This window comes from Molossus molossus, unplaced genomic scaffold, assembly GCF_014108415.1.
Source record: "Molossus molossus isolate mMolMol1 unplaced genomic scaffold, mMolMol1.p scaffold_m16_p_2, whole genome shotgun sequence".
NCBI lineage: Eukaryota > Metazoa > Chordata > Mammalia > Chiroptera > Molossidae > Molossus > Molossus molossus.
In genome coordinates this window covers 33,546,887-33,565,331 of record NW_023425355.1, presented here as the reverse complement: position 1 = coordinate 33,565,331, position 18,445 = coordinate 33,546,887, and the positions used below count along the sequence as shown (strand labels likewise).

The 18,445-nt window shown below is 35.7% G+C and overlaps 2 protein-coding genes across 2 annotated transcripts in view; one reads left to right on the top strand and one right to left on the bottom strand.

The window, feature by feature from the left end:
* TBC1D8B (TBC1 domain family member 8B) overlaps window positions 1-18,445 on the bottom strand; it is a 79,677-nt gene that overhangs the window by 42,026 nt on the left and 19,206 nt on the right. Inside the window, exons 3-7 of the mRNA XM_036270471.1 lie at window positions 17,503-17,621; window positions 16,781-17,006; window positions 15,734-15,974; window positions 7,709-7,916; window positions 4,727-4,894 (exon numbers count right to left, since the gene is read on the bottom strand). Of these exons, the coding sequence (XP_036126364.1) occupies window positions 4,727-4,894; window positions 7,709-7,916; window positions 15,734-15,974; window positions 16,781-17,006; window positions 17,503-17,621 (962 nt within the window). The remainder of the gene's footprint in view (window positions 1-4,726; window positions 4,895-7,708; window positions 7,917-15,733; window positions 15,975-16,780; window positions 17,007-17,502; window positions 17,622-18,445) is intronic.
* Window positions 5,301-6,144, top strand: LOC118635695 (voltage-dependent anion-selective channel protein 3-like). The gene is given in 2 exon segments (XM_036270470.1): window positions 5,301-5,893; window positions 5,895-6,144. Coding segments are annotated over 2 exon segments (843 nt in total).

The following is an 18,445-nucleotide window of genomic DNA, read 5'->3' as shown; positions in this document are numbered from 1 at the left end:
ATTGAAATCTCAGATATAGTTTAAGTTGTTAATAACCATGTTATGTGAGCCCTGGCCAGTGTGGTTGGAGTGTCATTCTATACACCAAGAGGTGTTAGGTTGGATTGCCGGTCAGGGCATATATCCAGGTTGTGAGTTCGATGCCTGATCAGGGGTACATGTGGGAGGCAACCAACAGATGTTTCTCCCTCACATCGATGTCTCTCTCTCTCTCTCTCTCTCTCTCCCCCTTCCTCTCTCTAAAAATCAATCAACGTTTTAAAGAATCTTACTTAACTGACATTAAGAAAACATATTATGTGAAAGTATAAGGTGTGCATAATTGGTAAACAATGAATACAGTCAAGAAAGATCAAATGGTAATAGTTTTTTAAAGTAATATTTTTTTTAAGAAAACACAGGCAGTAAAATCACTGACATTTATCTTAGCAATAATCCCTAAGAAGTAAAACTGTCATTACTTGCAGATGACATGATACAATATATAGAGAACCCTAAACAGTTCACAGGAAAACTACTAAGACTGATAAATGAATTCAGTAAAGTATCAGGATACAAAATAAATATCCAGAAATTGGTTGCAGCTTTTTAAATATATTTTAAAAATTTATTTTTTATTTTATTTTTTCCCACCATTTATTTAAATCACAATTTATCTCCTATATGCCCTCTTCCACCTCCACTCACCCTCCTTCCCCCTGAAATCACCACACTGTTGTCCATGTCAAGAGTTATCTCTCTTTTTTTTCTCAATCCCTGCACCACCCCCAAAATGCCCCACCAGAACTGTCTGCCTGCTCTCTATCTATGAGTCTGTCTGTGTTGCATTTTTATATACTGACAATAAATAAACTATCAGAAAGGGAAACTAAGATAACCCCATTTACAACTGCATCAAAACAAAACAAAGAAAAACCTAGGAATAAATTTAACCAAGGTAGTCAAAGACATGTACTTGAAAAGTTGTAATACACTGGGGAAAGAAACGGAAGAACATACAAAAAAATGGAAGTATATACTGTGCTTGTGGCCAGGAAGAATTAACACCATTACAATGTCCAAAGCAACCTATAGATTTATATCAAACTACCAAAGACATTTTTCACAGAACTAGAACAAATAATCCAAAAACTTATGGGAACCACAAGAGACCCTGAATAGCCACAGCAATCTTGAAAAAGAACAAAGTTGGAGTATAATGTTACCTGATATCAAACAATAGTATAAGGCCATAGTAATCAACACAGTCTGATACTGGCATAAAAACACACATAGATCCATGGAACGTAACAGAGAGCCCAGAAACATGCCCATGCCTATATGGTCAATGAATATATGAGAAAGGAGGCAAGAGCATACAATGAGGTAATGACAGTATATTCAATAAATGGTGTTGGAAAAATTGGACAGATACATGCAATAAAATGAAATTAGACTACCTTTTTATACCACATACAAGAATAAACTCAAAATGGATTAAACCTTTAAGCGTAAGACTTGAAACCATAAAACTCCTAGAAGAAAATACAAGGAGTAAAATCACTGACATTTCTCTTAGAAACATTTTTTCTGATGTATCTCCTCGGGTAAGAGAAACAAAGAAAAATATAAACAAATAGGACTACATCAAACTAAAAAGTTTTTGCACAGAAAAAGAAATAATCAACAAAACAAAAAGACAATCTACTGAATGAAGGAAGGTATTTGTCAATGGTACATCTAATAAGGGGTTAATATCCAAAATTTATAAAGAACTCAGATAACTCAACACCAAAAAAACACAAACAATCCAATTAAAAAAATGGGCCCTGGCTTTGATCCCCATCCCTGGTCGGGGTTGAGCAGGAGGCAACCAATCGATGTGTCTCTCTCACATGGATGTTTCTCTCTCTCACTCCCTCCACTCCCTCCCTTCCACTCTAAAAAAATTAATGGAAAAGTATGCTCACGTAAGGATTAACAAAAAATGGGGGGGCTTGGCTGGGTGGCTGTTGGTTGGAGGGTTGGAACATTGTCCCATACACCAAAAGGTGGCAGGCTTGAATCCTGGCCAGGGCACATACCGAGGTTGTGGGTCAATCTCCAGTCAGGGAGTCAGGGCACTTACAGGAGGCAGCCAATTGATGTTTCTCTGTTTCTCTCTCTCTCTCTCTCTCTCTCTCCCTCTCTCTCAAAAGCAATAAAGAATATATTTTCAGGAGAGGATTACCAAAAAAAAAAAAAAAAAAAGGGCAGAGTAATTGAATAGACACTTCTCCAAAGAAGACATGCAGATCACCAATACACATATAAAAAGATGTTCGTCGCCCTGGCCAGTTTGGCTCAGCGGTTAGAGCGTCGGCCTGTGGTCCAGAGAGACCTGGGTTCGGTTCCCGCTAAGGGCACGTACCTCGGTTTCAGTTTGTCCCCGGCCCTGGTTGGTCGTGCGGGTGGCAGCCACTCGATGTGTCCCTTCACGTCGATGTTTCTCTCTCTCTCTCTCTCTTCCTCTCTCTCCCTCCCACTCTATCTGTACAAAAAATGGAAAAATGTCTTCGGGTGAGGATAAAAAAAAAAAAAAAAAAAAAAAAAGATGTTCGTCACTAATCATCTGAGAAATGCAAATTAAACCACAATGAGGTATTGCCTCACATCTGTCAGAATGGCTATCGTCAATAAATCAACAAACAAGTGTTGGTAAAGATCTGAAAAAAAAGGAACCCTATGAACTGTTGGAACTGTTGGTGGTATCACAGATTGGTGCAGCCACTGTGGAAAACAGTATGGCATTACCTCAAAAAACAAAAAACAGAACTGCCTTATGACTCAGCAATTCCAAATACACACACACACACACACACCTCCCCCCAAAAAAAACTAAAACACTAATTCAAAAGTATGTATGCATCCCTATGCTCATTGTAGCATTGTTTACAATAGCCAAAGAATGGTAGCAACCCAAGTGCCCATCAACAGAGGTGTGGATAAGAAAGTTGTGGTACATATATACAATGGAATATTACTTGGCCAAAAAAAAGAGAAAGGAACCTGCCTGGCCAGTGTGGCTCAGTGGATTGAGTGTCACCACCTGAACGTTGTCCTATGGACTGAGAAGTCCTGGATTGATTTCCGGTCAGGGCACATGCCCGGATTGTGGGCTCGATCCATGCAGGAGGCAGCCAATCGATGCATCTCTCTCACATCAATGTTTCTGTCTCTCACTCCCTTCCTCTCTAAAAAATGATATATTTAAAAATAAAGGAACCTTACAATTTGCAATAGCATGGCTAGACCAAGAGAGCATTGTGCTAAGTGAAATAAGTCAGTCAGAGAAAGACAAATACCATATGATTTCACTTATATGTGAAATTTAAGGAACCACGTAAATAAACAAGTGAAACTGAAAAAGCTGAAGAAATTAATAAGTACAAATTGGTAGTTACAAAATAATCATAGGGATGCAGAATACAGCATATAGAATATAGTCAATAATATTGTAATAACTATGTATAGTGCCAGGTTGGTACTTTAAATTCAGGGGAACACTTTGTAAAGTATGTGATTATGCAACTACTATGCTGTACACCTGGAACCAATATAAAATAATATTAAGATATTAAGTGAAAACTGTAAATAAAAAATAAAGCATGAGTTCCTCAAAAAGGACAAAGTCCTTAAATGTCAATTCTGCTTATAATAGGTCTTAGAGAATATAATTTATTTTTTATTATTCATTTAAAAAAAACCCCTAAGATTCTAATGATTCTGTGCAGAATCGATGGACATATAAAGACCTTCTCAGACAAGAAAAAACTAAAGGAATTCACCACCAAACTAGTATTATATGAAATGTTGGAAGGTCTTCTTGAAGAAGAAGATAAAAAATATAAAAAATAAAATGGCAATAAATACATTATCTATCAACAATTTAATCTACAAACCAAATGACCAAGCAGAACAGAAACAGACTCAGATACAGAGAACTTTAAAAAAAAAATTTTTTTTCCTTTCTTGATTTTAGAGAGGAAGTGAGAAGGAGAGAGAGATAGAAACATCAATGAGAGAGAACATCGATTGGCTGCCTCCTGCATGCCCCCCACTGGGGATCGGGCCCACAACCTGAGCATGTGTCCTGACTAGGAATCGAACCAGCGACCTCTTGGTGCATGGGTCGACGCTCAACCACTGAGCCACACTGGCCGGACCAGAGAACTTTTTTAAAAATATGTTTTTATTGATTTTTTAGAGAGAGACACAGAAACATCTATGTGAGAGATGGAGCCCGCAACCCAGGCATGTGCCCTGACTGAGAATTGAACGGTAACCTCTCAGTCCATGAGATGATGCTCAATCCACTAAGCCATACCAAACGTGCTACACAGAACTTTTATGATGGTTGCTGGATGGGAGGAGGCTTGGGAGGATGGGCGAAAAAGGTGAAGGGATTAAGAAATACAAATTGGGCCCTGGCCAGTTTGGCTCAGTGGTTAGAAAACTTATATGTATATATGCATAACCAATGGACACAGACAATAGTGTGGGGAAGACAGGAGGACGGTGTGAACAGGGAGGAGGGGGGGTCAATGGGGAAAAAGGAGGGACATCTGGAATACTTTCAACAATGAAGATAAATTTAAAAAAAGAAACCTAAGACTAAATAGGAAAGACATTATGAATTCCATTTGAAATAACGGACCATACAAAAGACATACCTGTTTTCAAAATGATTTCATTGCTATATAATTACCTCTGTGCTAATATCGTGATATTGATTTGAAGCTGTTCCACACTTGAGCCTGAGTTTTGCCACCAGTTGTTCAAAGTCTGTAACATCACTGAAGCGAAAAGCTGTTTTTCCTTTGATGCTAATAATGACAGCTTTGCTGGAATCATTTGTCTTATCTATAGCTAAGACCTGGGGGGCAAAAACATAAATGAATCACACTCTCCCTTGATGCTTACACCTTCAGGCAAAATATGTTTAGCTTACTCTTTTGTGGCTAAAGTTTAGGTCTCTGGTATAACTCATTAAATAATAGACTGGAAAACTACAATGAGATCTCACCGCACACCTCTGAGAATGGCTGTCATAAAAAAAACGACAAATAAGCATTGGCGAGCATGTGGATAAAAAAGAACCCCTGTGCACTGTTGGTGAGATTAGAATTTTGTACAGTCATTGTGGAAAACTGTATACGGGTTCCTAAAAAAATTAGAAACAGAACTATAATATGACCCAGCATTCCCACTTCTTGGTATTTATCCGAAGAAATCTAAAATACTAATTCAAGGGAGCAGCGACCTGCTCTCTGGGTGGAGATATGTGTAACACACCAAGTTACTGTGACCTAGGAAAGGCTATCAAGGATGTCTTCAACAAAGGATATGGGTTTAGCATGATCAAAATAGATCTGAGAACCAAGTCATGTAGTAGAGTGGAATTTTCTACTTTTGGTCATGCTTATACTGACATAGGGAAAGCATCAGGCAACCCAGAGACCAAATATAAGGTCTGTAACTATGGACTTACCTTCACCCAAAAATGGAACACAGACAATACTCTTGGAACAGAAATCTCTTTGGAGAATAAGTTGGCTGAAGGGTTGAAACTGACTCTTGATACCACATTTGTACTGAGCACAGAAAAGAACAGTGGGAAATTGAAGGCCTCCTATAAACAGGATTGTTTCAGTCTTGGCAGTAATGTTGATATAGATTTTTCTGGCCTAACCATCTATGGCTGGACTGTGTTAGCCTTTGAAGGCTGGCTTGCTGGTTATCAGATGAGTTTTGACACAGCCAAGTCTAAACTGTCACAGAATAATTTCACCCTGGGTTACAACGCTGCAGACTTCCAGCTGCACACTCATGTGAATGATGGCACTGAATTTGGAGGGTCTATCTACCAGAAGGTTAAAGATTGAAACATCAATAAACGTTGCTTGTACAGCTGGCAGTAACACCCGTTTTGGCATCACTGCTAAACACAAGTTGGATTGTGGAACTTCTCTAGCTACTAAAGTAAATAAGGCCAGCCTGATCGAACTGGGTTATACTCAGACTCTTCGACCAGGAGTCAAACTGAGCCTATCGGCTTTAATCGATGGAAAGAATTTAAATGCTGGAGGTCACAAGGTTGGGTTGGGATTTGAATTAGAAGCTTAATGCAGTTTTGAATAAAGCATCAGATTTCTCCCTGGAGATGAAGAGAAATAAACCCACTATGTTTTGGCCTTAACATTCTTCTCTGAAATTTCAAAAGTGTGAACTTTTTATTCTTCCAAAGAATGGTAATCATCCCCACACTGAAGTCTAGAGATTGCAAGTCCATCCTAAGGGAGGCGCTTGAAGGCATGCCTGGAAGTTGTCATGTGTGTGCCACATTTCAGTTCAGTTCTGCAGTATTATTTAAGTGTGTTCTTCAGCGACAATGTAGTGTCATGTTGTAAAGGAAATAACCCAATTCTCCAGTTTGTGCATCACATCCTGCATGTCCCACACCACTTTTCATGACCTTTTAATACATTGGTCTCTCTGCTGTAGTGCAATCTTTGGTTTTGCATCAGAGTAAAATAAAATAAACGCATCACATTTTAACATAAAAAGTAATAAAATACTAATTCAAAAAGATATAGGCATCCCTTTGTTCATTGTGGCATTATTTACAATGGCCAAGATATGGAAGCAACCTAAGTGTCCATCAACAGATGATTGGATAAAGAAATTATGTTACTTATATACAATGAAATATTAGCCATAAAAAAGAATAAAATTTTACCATTTGCGACATGATGGACCTAGCGGCTATTATGCTAAGTGAAATAAGTCAGACAAAAAAGACAAATATCATATGATTTCACTTATATGTGGAATCTAAAATACAAAATCAATGGACAAACAAAACAGAAACTCATAGATACAAAGAACAAAATAATGGTTGCCAGATGACAGGAAGTTTTGGGGGGGCTGGTGAGGCAATTAAAAAGTAAAAATTGGCAGTTAAAAAACAGTCATGGGGATGTAAAGTATAGCATAAGGAATATAGTCAGTATTACTGCAATAACGACATGTGATGTCAGGTTACTAGACACATTGGGGTGTAAATGTGGTTCTAACCACTATGATGTATCCCTTAAACTAACATAATATTGAATGTCAATTGTAATTAAAAAAAAAAAAACTTAAAAAGAAAATAATAAAATTTCTTATTGTCCTAAAAGAAAAAAATAAATAGACTTTAGGTACTAGTTGTACCACTTACATAAGTAACCTCAGTGCAAGTTATTTAACTTCTCAAGGAAAAGTCTTAACTAACATGGAGTCTTCAAAAATGACAATACAAATGTAAAAATTCAGTGCTGCAATGCTGACTATTTCTGAGTTACACAAAAGCTATCAATTCTATTCTTTTTGACTGCATATATCAAATGTTTAAGTTTTGGTATTCACGTCATAAATGTCCGAGAAACCATGTTCCATTTTGAGTCATCCTAAACCCTTAACTTGTTTCTAGATTTTTCTTTTTTCACTTTCAACAAGAGCTATAAGGTTCTTATCTTAGTACTCTTATCCTGAAGAATAATGCTGGACTTAAAAATAATTATCTAAAAATTACTAAAATAACATGGCACAAAGAGTTTTTCATAATTTACAGAATTAAAGAACATTTTACTCTGTGAATGATAACATCTTCAAACTAAAAACTGATATGCAACGAAGTTTACATTACCTCTCGAAATGGAATGATTACACTACATAGATTGCCATCCTGGCTAGCAAAGCAGATATAGTTTTCTGAGATGCACATTTTGCCACGAGCATTGAAGTGGCTGAATGGTACCCATAAAAAACACTCATGCACTTCTTTCAAAGTTTCTTCTTTGGGAAGCCTAAAAAAAGCATTAAAGTGCTCACTGTGGGCTCGATCTTCCAGACCTCTGCAGGAAAGAAAAAAAGGGGGGCTTCAATAATAACTTCTAAAGTTCATACATGTCTATATTGATTAATCCAAATGCACTGTAAAGCAGAAAGTTTGCAAACTACATGCTGTGTAAGAAACATACTGATTCCTAACAAATTCATTTTGTTTGTTCTCTTTTCCAATTTTGTTTTATTAATGGATTACAAGGCACAAAAGTTAGAGATGAAGTAAGTCTTCACACCATCTGTTAAGGAGTGATTTGCTGGAAGATTATTGTTATATTATTATATAGTCATGTGAATATGGCTAAAGCAATCTTGGTAGACAGTAATCATTATACCTGGTAATCACAAAATCATGAGTTAACCAGTTCAAACAAAATAAAATACTAAAACTTTATGGCATACAAATTTAAACAAGAATAATAGTGCATTAAAAGGTAATATTAAAACTAAAATAGTACATAAAAGATAATACTGTTTTATAGTAATGTTTTCAACATTCCAAATTGGAGGCAAGAAAAAACAACACTGTTTGCACAGTATTGGGAACCAGATAGGTGTCAATAAAAACAGATTACTTGTTAATTTATACGTAATCATACAAATGAAAAACAATTGCTTAAAATAGTATCATTTTTTTAGAGGCACTAAACATTTGAACTAAGTATAAATGCCATCTGGGGTAGTAGGTAAATTATGCAAATTTTAACTCAAAGCCAACAAAATTAAAACTAAATTTTCCTTCCAACATATACTATTTGAATATGAGAAACTTCATCATGTTTTTCAAAATAATTTTAATAAATATGAACAAAAAATCACATTAATTTTTAACTCAAATTGTAATTCAGTGTGTTACTTCACTATTATTTAAAACGATGAGCCCTGGCCAGTTTGGCTCAGCAGTTAGAGCGTCAGCCTGCAGTCCAGAGAGACCTGGGTTCGGTTCCTACTCAGGGCCCATACCTCAGTTGCAGTTTGTGGCCCGCCCTGGTTGGGTCATGTGGGTGGTGACCACTCTATGCGTCCCTTTCACATCGATGTTTCTCTCTCTCTCTCTCCCTCCCACTGTATCTGAACAATATATCAAAAAATGTTCTCGGGTGAGGATAAAAAAATAAAAGGATGAGTTCTATTTATATCAATGAAAAGATGTCCAATCAGCACCAGGAGTAAAGATATAGAAATATCAAAAACCAACCAAGTGGAAATGAAGAATGACACAGCAGAAACTAAGAAAACATTGGAAGAACTAACCAGCAGAGAAAAGAAAGCTGAGGACGGGATCAGTGAACTGGAAGAGAGGGTAGAAAAAAATCAACTAATCAGAACCCATAAGGAAAAAACAATTAAAAAACAGGAAGACAGCTTAAAAAAACTGTGGGACAATTGGAAATGTATTAACATTCACATCATAGGAGTCCCCGAAGATGCAGAAAATAAGCAAGGGTTAGAGAATATATTTGAAGAAACAGTGACAGAAAACTTTCCTAACTTAGTCAAGGAAGAAGGCATTCAAGTTCAAGAAGCACAGAGAAGTCCAAGTAAGAAGAACCCAAACAGGCCCACACCAAGACACATAGTAATTAAAATGCCAAAAATTAAAGACAAAGAGAAAACCCTAAAAGCAGCAAGAGATAAGCAACAGGTTACCTACAAAGGAAACCCCATAAGGCTCTCAGCAGACTTCTCAACAGAAACACTACAGGCCAGAAGGGAGTGGCATGAAGTAATCAAGGTCATAAAAAACAAGGATCTGAATCCAAGACTACTCTATCCAGCAAGGCTATCATTCAAAATAGAGCTTTCCAGACCAAAAAAAAAAAAGACTAAGGGAATATATTAACATCAAACCAGCACTGTAAGATATGCTAAAAGGACTTCTGTAAATTAGTAGAAGAAATAGGAAGAAAAATAGAACCACACTAAACAAAAATGGCAATAAATGAGTACATATCAATCATCACCTTAAATGTGAATGGTTTGAATGCTGCAACAAAAAGACACAGAGTAGCTGACAGGATAAGAAAGAGTGACTCACATATATGTTTTTCACAAGAAACCCACCTCACAACAAAAGACTCACATAGGTTGAAAGTGAAGGGATGGAAAAAATCTTTCAAGCAAATGGAAAGAAAAAAAAGCTGGGAAAGCAATACCCATATCTGATAAAGTAGATTTCAAGATGAAGGCCATAACTAAAGACAAAGAAGGCCACTACATAATATTGAAAAGGTCTATACAACAGAAAGCTATAACCTTGGTGAACATATATGCACCCAATATAGGAGTACCAAAATGTATTAAAAATCTTTTGGAGGACTTCCAATGAGAAATCAACAGCAAAACAATCATAGCAGGGGACTTCAACACTCCGCTGACATCACTGGATAGATCTTCTAGACAAAAAAACTAACAAGGAAACACAGACTCTCAATGAAGCGCTACATCGAATGGATATAATAGATATCTGCAGAGAATTACACCCCAAAACTGCAGAATTCACATTCTTCTCAAGTGCACATGGGACATTCTCAAAGACAGACCGCAAGTTAGGGCACAAACTAAGTCTCTACAAGATCAAGAAGACTGAAATCAAATCAAGCACCTTCTCAGATAACAATGGCATGAAAGTAGAAATCAATTGCAACAAGAACATACAAAGACATTTGAAAACATGGAGGCTAAAATGCATGTTATTGAACAATGAATGGGTTACCATGGAGATCAAAGAAGAAATTAAAAACTTCCTTGAAACCAATGAAAATGACCACACAACAACACAAAATCTATTAGATGCAGCAAAAGCAGTTCTGAGAGGGAAGTTCATAGCACTACAGGCCTACCTCAAGAAACAAGAAAAATTTCTAATAGACAACCTAACCTCACAATTTAAAGAACTAGAGAGCAAACAAAAAGAAAACCCTGGAGCAAGTACAAGGAAGGAAATAGTAAAAATCAGAGCAGAAATAAATGACATGGAGACCAGAAAAACAATTCAAAGGATCAATGAAACAAAGAGCTGGTTCCTTGAAAGGATAAAGAAGATTCATGGACCCTTAGCTAGACTCACCAAGAAACAGAGAGAGAACCCAAATACACAAAATCAGAAATGAAAGAGGAGAAATAATAACTGACACCACAGAAACACAAAGGATTGTTAACACATATTATGAACAATTATATGGCAACAAATTCAACAATCTAAGTGAAATGGACAAATTTCTAGAAACACATAATCTCCCATAACTGAACCAGGAAGAGATAGAAAACTTGAAAAGACCAATAACAACAGAGGAAATTGAAGATGTAATCAAGACTCTTCCAGCAAACAAAAGGCCAGGCCCAGATGGCTTCACAGGGGAATTTTACCGAATATTCAAAGAACTCATACCCATTCTCCTCAAACTATTTCAAAAATTTGAAGAAAAAGAAAGACTTCCAAACTCGTTTTAGGAGGCCAGCATAATTCTAATTCCAAAACCAGAAAACTACACTACAATGAAAGGAAACTACAGACCAATATCTCTGATGAACATAGATGCTAAAATCCTGAACAAAATACTAGCAAATCGAATCCAGCAATACATCAAAAAAATTATTCACCATGACCAAGTGGGATTCATCCCAGGGATGCAATGCTGGTACAATATTCGCAAATCAATAAATGTGATACACCACATAAACAAAATGAAAGATAAAAATCATATGATCATATGAATAGATGCCGAAAAAGCTTTCGACAAAATCCAGCACCCATTTCTAATAAAAACACTCAGTAAACTGGGAATAGAGGGATCAGATCTCGAAATGATTAAGACCATATATGAAAGACCTACACCAACATCATACTTAATGGGCAAAAACTAAAAGTATTTTCCTTAAGAACAGGAACAAGGCAAGGATGCCCACTTTCGCCAATCCTATTTAACATAGTACTGGAAGTCTCAGCCACAGCAATCAGACATGAAGAAAAAATAAAAGGGATGTATATTGAAAAGGAGAAAGTGAATCTGTCATTATTCACAGATGACATGATACTATACATAGAAAACCCCAAAGACTCCATCAAAAATTTACTAGACTTAATAAATGAATTTGGCAAAGTCGCAGGATTCAAAATTAACATCAAGAATTCGTTGGCATTCTTATACACCAATGAGGAACTCATCAAACGAGAAACTAAAAACACAATTTAATTTATCATCATGGAAAAAAATTAAGATACCCAGGAATAAACTTAACCAAAGAAATAAAGGACCTATTTGCAGAAAACTACAGCTCATTAAAAAAAAGAAATAGAGGAAAATATAAAAAAGTGGAAGCACATACCTTGTTCATGGATTGGAAAAATTCACATCATTAAAATATCCATATTACCCAAAGCAATCTATAGATTCAATGCAATCCCCATCAAAATACCAACGACATACTTCACAGAACTACAACAAATACTTCAAAAGTTCATATGGAACCAAAAAAGACCTCAAATAGCCACAGCAATCTTGAAAAAAAAGAACAAAGTTGGAGGGATCACATTACAAGATTTCAGGTTATACTACAAAGCCACTGTAATAAAAACAGCCTGGTAATGGCACAAGAATAGGCATATAGACCAGTGGAACAGAACAGAGAATCCAGAAATGGACCCAAGGCAATATGCTCAATTAATATTTGACAAAGGTGGCAAGAACATACAGTGCAATAAAGACAGCCTGTTTAATAAATGGTATTAGGAAAATTGGACAACTACATGCAAAAAAATGAAACTAGACCATCAACTTAAACCATATACAAGAATAAACTCAAAATAGATAAAAGACAAATGTGACTCATGAATCCATACAAACCCTGGAAGAAACTAGGCAACACAATCTCACACATCATACGCAGCAGAATTTTCACTGATCCATCACCTAAGGCAACAGAAACACAGGAGAAAACGAACACATGGGACTACATCAAACTCAAAAGCTTCTGCACAGCGAAAGATACAATCATCAAAATGGAAAAGCATCTGACTGTATGGGAGAGCATAAATGCCAATGATATATCAGATTAAAAGGTTAATTTCATATATATATATATATATATATATATATATATATATATATATAGTGCTCATATAACTCAACAAAAGGGAAACAAAGAACCCAATTAAAAAATGGGCTGAGGAACTAAATAGACACCTCTTCAAACAGGACATACAAATGGCTAAGAGACATATGAAGAAATGCTCACATCACTAATCATCAGAGAGATGCAAATTAAAACAACAATGAGGTATCACCTCACATCTGTCAGAATGGCCGCCATCAACAAATCATCAAACAACAAGTGTGGAGAAAAGGGGACTTTAGTACACTGCTGGTGGGAATGCAGACTGGTATAGCCACTATGAAAAACAATATGGTGTTACCTCAAAAAAGTAAAAATTGAACTTCCATTTGACCCAGTGATCCCACTTCTAGGAATATAACCTAAGAAGCCTGAAACACCAATCAGAAAGAATATATGTACCCCCATGTTCATAGCAGCACTATTTACAATAGCTAAAATCTGGAAACAGCCCAAGTGTTCATCAGTAGGCGAATGGATAAAAAAGCAATGGTACATATACACAATGTAGTACTATGCAGCTGTAAGAAAGAAAGATCTCTTATCCTTTGAGACGACATGGTGGGACCTGGAAAGTATTATTCTAAGTGAAACAAACCAAGCAGAAAAAGACAAATACCACATGATCTCACTTATTTGTGGAATATAATGAACATAACAGTCTGAGGAATGGGGTAGTCCCAGAGATATGAAAGTGGGGTACAGACTGACAATCCCCGGAAGAGTGGATATTGGGTGATAGATAAGCCACAGAACTTATATGCACGTATGCATGAAAAATGGACATGGAGTATAAAGCTGGAATAGGCCAGGAAGGGCGGAGTGGGGGGTATCAGTGGGGGACAAGGGAGAAACATCTGTAACAAAAATAAATTAATTAATAAAGAAAAAGAAAAGTTATCCATGATATATTATTTTAATGGGGGAGCAAAGTGTAGAATAATATGTGATGTTTAATCCAATTCATGGTTTTTGCAAATATTTTTTTAATTCATGCATTAAAAAGTCTGGAAGTATATATGCTGTACTTAACTATAATTATTATGTTTCTGTATTATTTAAGTTAAAGTAATACATATTAGTAAAAACAAGCTGAATCAATAGACATTCCATTTTTGACCTAAATATAAGTCTAAATATAAGCCATTATTCTTTTTAACTTACTAAAAAAAAAAATAGGATTTAGATATATAATTTTCAATAGGTTCTTTTAAAAATATAGACAAAAGCGGATTTCCTATATCTCATTTATATACAGATTTGGTAATGAATAACTCATTGATAGGTGGCCTTTTAGAGGGTATTTAAAGGGAAATGAAATGGCTGAAAAGTTTATGTGTATGGTGGCCAATCAAAAAACAAACCACAAAAACCAAACAAAGACAAATGTCCAACTATAACATAAATAGGATTCTTAATCCTCTTAGATTTGCATTTACAAATCATGTACACCGGGACCTAATTTTGGTAATGAGTTGTAAAAAATTCACCTTGCTGATCTATTTTTCAGAAAAGCAGGAAGGTTCACAAAATAATCCTTATGGATATGGAGTTTAGGAATAATTTAAGAATAGGTAAGAGGAATGACTGTACCCAGTTTAGACTCTATAATAATCACAAAACCATCCAGGTCACTTGTTCTGTCTATCCATAGGACTATGGCTTAGGTTCCTCCTATACTTCCCCATACAATCTATACCCTCATCCTCCTTGCCAGAAGCTGCTCTCACTGGCTGTTTCTGGATCCTCTCCTGTCTCCCTCCACTTTTGGAATGCTCATTTCAGTCAACTGTTCTGAATGTTGAGCAGAAAGAAAGTATACTAGTCAGTTTCAGCAAACCAAGTATAGAGGCACACAGCTTTCAGACAAATACTTCTGATGCAGGAACTATTAATGATTAACATTTATCTAGTGCTTTACATTTTACAAAATGTTTCACTCAATATATTGCTCATTCCTTAAAAGTGCTCTCTGAGTTGGAAATAGATGAAAAACAGAGGTCCTAAGAGATTATGACTTGTCTAAGAGGTCTTCTACTCTCCTTCTAAAGACTATTCTCCACTGACTCCAGAAACTTGCCTCCTCATAAAAAATTTGCTGTAAATTAGTCTTAAAAATAACACATTTAACAATTTCAGACCTAAAACTATCTAGACTACTCATACAGAAATTTAGAGTTAGATTAATCCTGCACACATAAATATCTATATTTCTGAAAGCACTCCAGGGCAAATCCTACTTGGGATCTCAAGAAATAATTTTCAAACCTAACTTGTATCGTTTCTTAGGATTAAATTTCATGGAGAGAATACTATTTGTGAAATGCATGTAAATAAACTAAAAATATATCAATAATTAACTACAAAGAAAAACTATCATATAATGCAGAACGGTTAACTTAAAAACATTTTTTTTCTTTAGTAATTTTTTAGAGAGAGAGGAAAGGAGAGGGAGGGAGAGAGAGATAAAGACATCAATGAGAGAGAACATCGACTCGTCGCCTCCCCCATGCCTCCCACTGAGGATCAGGCCCACAATTTGGGCATGTGCCCTGACTGGGAATTGAACAGGTGACCTCCTGGTTCATGGGTCAATGCTCAACCAATGAGCCACACTGGCCAGGCGAACGGTTAACTTTTAATGCTAATCAATGCTAGTGTTCTTTGGTCAAACAATACCTTAAAAAATAAGTATTAATTAAGGTTTGAATACCTTTTGGTGATTTGTAGAGGATCCTCAAGGACTGGGTCATTATCAAATGTTTCCTTATCAAAAAGTCTCTTTACAGCATAGCTGGCCAGCTGTTCCATAAGAAGGTATGTTTGATTAATATGCAAAAACATTGAAAAGTAGTGACTCTCCCCTTGGGAACATACATGAATACTTTCTGTCAGTATGACATTTGAAGTCTTTTCAAGTTTTGAGATCGCATCCCAAGAGATAATGAGTTTTACTGAAAATAAGAATTATAAGCAGATCTGATTAAATTTCTCAATATTGATTAATGTTTATCAATTAGGTCTTTTGAAACAATAGTAACATACTTGAAAAATGCTATGAACAACTAAAATACTTGAGTTCACCATCATTTATAATTTTGAATTATAACCATGAATATACATTAATTGGTGAGTCTAGGAATAGATATATATTACTCTGTTACTTTACATAATTACAAAATCATTGATGTACTATGGTTAGTATATTTATATTGTGTGATTAAAACAGGGATTGAGGAACGTAGGTAGTTTAGAACAATGGACAAAAAGAAGTTATACATGCCAGATCACCATCATCATTTCATATTCATTCACTTTCCACAATATGCAAGGAATTCTATACCCACTTCTTATGGTTCCTATTTTAAACAACCAGACTTAAAAGGACTCTTTCTCTAGATCAAGTGAACTTTTTTTGTATTTTTAGAGAGAAGGGAAGGGAAAGAAAGAGAGAGAGAGAGGGAGGGAGGGAGGGAAGGAGGGAGGGAGAGGGAAAAAGAGAGAAAAACTGATGTATGAGAGAAACTTAAGCATGTGCCCTGACCGAGAATCGAACCAACAAACCTTTGGTGCATGGGATGATGCTCCAACCAACTGAACCACACCAGCCAAGGCTAGATCAATTGAACTTTTAATGTACAGTTTAATTACCCTTAATATCAATCCTATTGCTTTATATATAACCTAACACCACTACAAAATTGATAGGTCAGGTCAGTCAGCAAGTTCAAAGTCATGGTAAGCAATAGAAACCACTTACCTTCTGATCCCAATAAAAAAGAATAAAAGCTCAGGAAGTTGGTGCTAAGATAGAGCCAGCCCTGACAAGGAACCCGTCCTTTCCAGTAACTGCATGAGTAATAGGTCACTAACTTCTCCTGCTCTGGTAAACCAAAACATTTTTCAAATTTCAAAAGAGTTTCTCGAAATTTCTCAGGATCATCTTCTTTTGCAAAAGAATGTTTTCCTTCTTCAGCAATTAATCCCTAAGGGAAATAAAATATTTTTTGAAAATTAATCATTAACTACCAACAAAAATATTTTTCATATATTTAAACAGATCATTGACAATAACTATGTATATCTACACAGGTGCATGTATCATATGTATATGTGTGCATATTATATACTTAGGACAGAGGTGAGCAGATTTTCTTTAATTTTGTCATTAGGCTTTTTCTCACAAAGAACTACCACAAATGCAGTTGCTAAATATTGTTTTGATTGAGTGAAGTGTTCACTCAAACTCCAAACTCAAGAGATATTAAAATAAAGATAGTCCTAAGAGCACTCACAAGGGCACCAAAGGCTTAACCACTGACTATAATTTTCTTTAGCACTGATTCTGACATCCATGTGTGTGCTTCTGCCAATTCTGAAAGGTGCTAATAGAACACTGACCTTCCATGCAGCCTTTGATCCTCAAATAAGAGGGTCAAAGATTTTTGTATTCCATCTACAAATTGTATCTATGCCACTTACTCTTATCTTTCCTTGTACAAAATTAGTAATATCTTTACTTGAATCAAACACAGATAAGGTCTTCATGATATTTTGTTCCAACCAATCCCAATGCTTCATTATTTCTTCTCTGTTGGCTCCTGATTAATAATGAAAGAGAATAAAAGACTCAAGAAAAACTCCACAACCAAATTGCTCTTGCTATTTACAAGCTTAGTTAAAAAGAAATAAAATTATATTTGCTTATTTTCAAAAATGATATTCATTAAAATAAAGGTATTACATTTATTCTCTATTTCATCCCTATATATGGGCTTGAACACTATTTTCATTATAAATACAATTAATAAAATGTTTAATGAAAGAGGAGAAAAGTAAATATAACTTATGAGGAAAGATCAAATTCTGAAAACAAGATGCTTGTAACTGGTGCCTACAATAACCAGTATCTTTTAAGAGAATAAAGACTACCAGAACACACATATAGATAATTTAATCCTTGGTCTTCAAATAATAATACTGTGCCTGTAATCTGTGTGACTGAAAACAGCATGCATGTGACAATCCTATGCATATTGTATAAATGTGGAGTTCAAGTGTGGCAACTCAACTTATTTCAGAAGGTCTGAAGCCTTTGCTCAGAGTCACCCTTAAATTCAAAGCCCTAGTCAATGAAAAGAAATTTCATGAAAGAAATTAGAAATCCAGCAGCAAGGTTAAATCCATGTTACCTGTTGAATCAGGGTTAGGTGGCATTTTGGGAGTCAGATTAAATAAATTAAATCTGGGTGCTTTGGCTTGAAGTATATTACAGTACCGATCTCCACATGTAACCCACATACCTTAAAGATCTCCCCAGCATTGTGGATTATACAAATCTCAATCAAAAGAAATACTATGGCTTTTCAGTATATTTCATAATATATGGAGAGTGACACTTTAAAAATTTATTGAAACTGGCCCT